Source organism: Papaver somniferum, chromosome 1 (assembly GCF_003573695.1).
Source record: "Papaver somniferum cultivar HN1 chromosome 1, ASM357369v1, whole genome shotgun sequence".
Classification (NCBI taxonomy): Eukaryota; Viridiplantae; Streptophyta; class Magnoliopsida; order Ranunculales; family Papaveraceae; genus Papaver; species Papaver somniferum.
In genome coordinates this window covers 5,943,269-5,949,095 of record NC_039358.1, presented here as the reverse complement: position 1 = coordinate 5,949,095, position 5,827 = coordinate 5,943,269, and the positions used below count along the sequence as shown (strand labels likewise).

The following is a 5,827-nucleotide window of genomic DNA, read 5'->3' as shown; positions in this document are numbered from 1 at the left end:
AACTCTCACATAGGCTACACCACCCTCTGACAAAGAGATCAGCGCGTTCACACACCTTTTAATTAAAAGTTGGCGCGATCGAACGCGTTTAAATTCCTTAAGGAAAATCTGGACTGTTTACATCAGTCTCAAAAAATAATCATGGCCACACTACTTGACCGCACGATTTAACAAGCGTAGCTTACTCCTAACAGAACTAGGCAATCACCGTAGTGACCGGCGGGCCCACTAGTGCCCTAGTCGATCGAGTCCCATTCCCTCAGCCACAAGTGCTTCGAACGCCGACCCCAAACATGGGTGATCGCGTTGTATAAAAATAGCTCGAACGAGCTGAAACCGTTAAAAAGAGTCTCAAAACGCATCACAACCGTCCAACTTTTCCAGCCTAGTTGGATGACTTAGATCTTCCTACAAACGATTAAGGAAGTGTCAGCATGTTCATTGGAGGCCCAATTCTCCCCTTTGTCAATCGATATGCCTGCTACAAGCCTATAGGGCGCTCAACCGTTTGCCCAAACTCGAGCAAACACGCCGTATTCAAAACCCTAAATTGGGTCGAAGCAGTATACAACTGTCGCAAATCGATCTTGTCCGTCCAACTTGGCTAGCCTAATTGGATGGCGTAGATCATATCTCGAACGATCGAAGAAGCACCAAAGTATTCATTGGCGTCCCAACTCATTCCTTGGTCGATCGACCTACTCGTGACAAGATCTTAACGTATCAAGTCGTTCGATCGAACTAGGGAAGACGCGGCCGTTTTAAAACCTAATTGGTGTTCGCGGCAATATGTTACCACCGCAAATTAATCACGGCCATCCATCTTCGCCAGCCAAATCGAGTGGCTTATATCTAAATTTAGGTGGCCCAGGAGATACCAGCACGCTCACGGGCAACCCACCTTTGCACAAGGTCGATCGACCTGCTCGAACTAACACGCAACACCTCGATTCGCTCGCCCAAAATGGGGTTAGCCACGCGGCCCCTAAAACCCTAAAAATCGCGTCAATGACAATGGACAACTGCCGCAGATTGATCACGACCATCCAACTTCGCCAGCCTAGTTGGATGGCACAGATTTATTTTTCAAACGCTAACGAAGCAGCATTGAGATCACCGTCCATTCATCCTCCACATGGGTGATCGACCAAGTCATATCACATCCATAGGGTCCTCAAACGATCACCCAAAGATGGCCGGTCGTGCTACTCAATCTGTGACTGATTTGATCGTGCTCAAAAACAAAGATGCTTCATGCATATCGATTGTTTTGAGCTTTTTGCTTAAAAGCGATGCATTACATGCATCGAACACATGCGATATTTTATGAATATCGACTCCATAAACAACTTAGTTTTTTCACCTAATAGCACTGCATGCTATTCGTTGCGGTAAGTCCCACGACTTGGCCCACCTACTCGAGACATCAAACATGTCACAAAATGGGGGATACTTATTGGGGTATTGGTCTGGCAGTTTATAGCGTGCGGCGTGCAACGCGCCCATTACGAGAACGTGTCAGGAAAGGACGGACGGTTAATAATGATGGAGTAGTGGGTGAAGATGTGACCACGCAATGATCACCACCTCTTACACGACTCCATTACTCAACCTCCTCCACTTCCTACGAGATCAGGGTTGCGCTCAAATGACTTGTATAAATAGGTTCAACCTATTTTCGACAAAAAAACAAGTGTTATCAACACAAGTGGCCAGAAACCATTTTCTGATACGCAAGTCATAAACAGCCACACCTTCATAATTCAACACTCTGATCCCAAACACCTTCTTCGCTTCTCTCCCTAAGATCAACCCTTCTCATTCACTTTGTGATCGAATTGAATCTGGAACAACCATTTCTTGGTTTAGTCCAGAGTCTTACAGATTGATTTCTCGAACCTAAAAACATTCCCATGCAGTGCATTTGTTTAGGTTTTGGATTCGTTTCTCATCAACACACCACAAATTATCAAAAACATCAGAATCAGTTTTTACCCCAAAACAACGAAAAACAGCAGAATCAGTTTTTACCCTCAAACACCAGTATCCCAATAATAATCAAGAAATAAAGAAAGGTGTGAAACTAAAGCTTACTCACGTCATCATTCAAAGTGATGCAAATAAGTCGATTGACTAATTTTCAACTGGAAATTTTGATGGTGATCAAAGAAGTGATGCCATCTTTTAAGAAATTCTCTTTCTCTTTTATTGGTTGTAACTTTACTTTTCAACCTCGTTTAACTTTACTTTTCATCCTCGTTCATGTAATTTTGTAGTTCACTCTTAAGCTTAATGGGCTAAAGATAAATTTGATACTATGTTTTGGTCTATTCCTTCTATCTAGCTTAGGCTAATTATTGAGATGGATCTTTTTTTTTATATGTTCCTCTCATAGCGCTTAGGCTAATTGTTTTGGAAGGCCTTTGTCCTTTTTTTAGAATAAAAATAAATTATCGGTGAAAATGTTGATTTGCGGTCTGTCGAGGATTAGTCCCACATAGCTTACCTTTCTAGACTAGATCCTCCTCATATGCATGAGGGCGTCTCCACTCATTGCCAATTGGTTTTGAGTTGGAAGCCCAAGTGCTAATATGATATTAGAGCTAGGCCTAGGCCCTGTATGTGAAGTAAGACCGTAAGACTCGACCCATGAAGGGGGCAGGCACTCATGCAGTGGTCCACGTGTCGGATACACCCTACATGTGAAGGGGGCATGTTGAAGATTAGTCCCACATAGTTTACCTTCCTAGACTGGATCCTCCTTATATACATGAGGGCCTCTCCACTCATTGCGAATTGATTTTGAGTCGGAAACCCAAGTGACAGTACGGTCAAGTCAAACACAAAAAGTTCCGTTGAGTTCTTTTCAAATGCGGATAATGTGATATCCACATCCTCATCCGAATGCATTCGGCGCCATCTTTACATGTAGCCCAGGAGACCATGACAAGTCTCGGATATATACTATTATTGATGGCGAAACGTAACGCTAGATTTTGTTAAATAGGACACGGAAACTCGATGTACCGGCCAAAAGAGAGAAATCCCTATCCAAGGCTATTCCAGTAATTAGCCGGAATATCTAAGTGTACAAATTTCTCACCAGACGTACCTGCGTGGACACGTAGATCTAGATTCTGAGAGACCCACTCCAAGTACTTCCGTTTCGGTACATCCCAATAATATCAAATTCGATATTCCTAAAATCGTAACAGTCCACGTGTCACAATCCAAATTCAATGTACGTCTCAACAAAAACTGTTGTACTGGGTCCCAGCATTTTTGTAAAAGAGCAGACTGGAGCCAAAACGGTGCAACAATAACCAGAATATTAGACACGTGGATCAATCCAGTGAGTACAGAACACACACATTGGCTACTCTATATAAACGTTCTAGACTTTTCCTTTTTGCTATTAATTCAGAAACAAAATTTCGTTCTCATTTTTTCATTTTCCAAAACCCTAAAAAACGTTACAGAGAGATTCTCTTTCTATATATAAAAAAATTATAAGCTCTTCCTCCAACGCAGTGAAGAGAGATTTCTAGTTCTGTTTTTTCTTTCATTTGGAGATGTGATTTTGACGAAACAATTTTCTAGGGTTTGTCGTTATCACACTCACTCGATCTCGTGTTATTAGGACTGTGTTCTTTTTCAAAATCAGAATCAGAAACAGAAAATTTAGATCATGGCTTCTGCTGCTTGTGTGAACAATGTAGGTATGTTACCAGAAGGATTTCTCGATTGTTCAACTTCATCATCGTATAATCCTTCATCTTCGTATGGCTGGTTTAGCCCGAGAATTTCATTTAGTCGTGATTTTGTTGAAGAAGAATCCAAGAAAGCAGCAGCATCATCGTCTTCTTCTGGTTCAAAACAAAAAATGGTGAATCATCTTACTGTACAAGAAGGTAGTGATGATGATGAAGAAGATCTGGAAGTTGTTGTCGCTGGATCGGTGAAGAAGGAGTTGTTCCAGAAGGTTGTTGTTGGTTCTAATAATAAGGATTTTGGTTTTGGTGATTTTGAGTTTAGATTAGAAGAAGATCCGGTGAAAATGTTAGATGCTGATGAGCTATTTTCCGATGGGAAATTAGTGCCACGTCAGCTGAATACCGCGAGGCCGGTGATAGAATCTACTGTTACGTCGGAGGAAGATGAAATTAGAGGAGTGATCAATTCGGTGCCGGAAACTGCTAAAGCGTTTCGGAGGATTGATATTTCAGATGCTGAACTGTATCTGTTTTCACCTAAAGCTCCCAGATGTTCTAGCAGATGGAAAGAACTATTAGGTTTGAAGAGAAATAGCAATAATAGTCCAAATCCTAAAAATCATGATCAGAACCAGAACCAGAAGATTTCTTCTTCTTCGTCATCATCGTCTTTGAAAAGCGGTGCTCTGAAACATTTTTTACATAGAAACAACCCTAAATCATTATCACAATCACTTGATTCATCTTTAAATCTTCCATTACTCCGAGATTCAGATTCAACTGAAATCATTTTACCAAACTCATTATCATCATCCTCAAGTTCATCTGCATCTTCATCCTCAAACCAGGATGAACATCCTCCCCATCCAAGATTCTCATTAGATTCAGATCCAAAACATATGAGTCATATTTCACTCAATAGAAATCCACCTAGAGTTAGATTATCAAAATCAAGACCACCAACAGGATCATCAACATCAGCAGAAATTCATCAACACCATACTTCAGTCAGAGCAAGAAGCTCAATGCATAGAGTATCATCATCAGATCAATCATCAAATCAGAGTATTGGATTGACAATTGATAGTCCAAGAATGAATTCATCTGGTAAAATCGTGTTTCAAAGTTTGGAAAGAAGTTCAAGTAGTCCAAGTACATTCAATGGTGGTCCTAGAGTTAAACATAGAGGTGTTGAAAGATCTTATTCCGCTAATGTTAGGGTTACACCTGTATTGAATGTGCCTGTTTGTTCACTTCGTGGTTCATCAAAATCTGGGGGTTCTGTTTTTGGGTTCTTTTCTTCTACTAATACTTCTATTACTACTACACCTCAGAAGAGAGGAGATAGTAATAACGGATCATCATCCCTAAGAAATCATCATCATCATCATACAACCAGAAGTCGGTCTTCTACATCTACAACACCTACAACTACAGCTACAGCAACTACAAATTCAATTACTGATCGGAATTAACATTTGAGAGGAAGGTGAAAAATAGAGAGAAATTTATTATTTGGTAAAACTCCAACTTTAACTTTTTTTTTTTAGTTGATTTTTTTTCTTTAATTGTTGGATCTGATTTTAGTTTTAGGGTGTTCTTGTATATACAATTTGATTTTGCAGTTTTTTACTCTAATGTAATGCTCTTTTAAGGGTTCTTATTGTGTTTTTTTTCTTCTTCTTTGAAAAATGAGGAGATTACCAATTTGATTATTAATCAAACTTGAGGATGTTAACATTTTAATGGGATTGGGATTCATTTTTACTCAACTATCAATATGGGGTGGTGCTGAATTATGGCTGCTTGGAAAATTGAAGTGTTTTTGAATTTTGATGATGCATACATTTTTCTAATTGTAAGATAGATTGTGACTCTTGAACAGAGAGATACTGGCATCATTTTAAGATGGGTTGGTGTGATTTTGACATTTCTGAATTGGGAATCTTGAATTCAAGACAGAAATATGGAATCATGTCCAAAATGGTTTTGGATAGTCCAATGGAGTGTTGGAGTAGTATTGTATCCAAAATTGGCTTAGGAATCTAGATGCAAATGAGAGAAACAACATGATAACACAAATTAGACAAAGGACATCATCTCAAAACCATTTG

The 5,827-nt window shown here is 39.8% G+C and overlaps 1 protein-coding gene across 1 annotated transcript; it reads left to right on the top strand.

The window, feature by feature from the left end:
* Positions 1-3,437: 3,437 nt before the first annotated feature.
* Positions 3,438-5,481, top strand: LOC113278386 (uncharacterized serine-rich protein C215.13-like). Its single transcript, XM_026527243.1, has one exon. The coding sequence runs from the start codon at positions 3,689-3,691 to the stop codon at positions 5,186-5,188; it is 1,500 nt and encodes a 499-aa protein (XP_026383028.1). The 5' UTR covers positions 3,438-3,688; the 3' UTR covers positions 5,189-5,481.
* Positions 5,482-5,827: the final 346 nt, after the last annotated feature.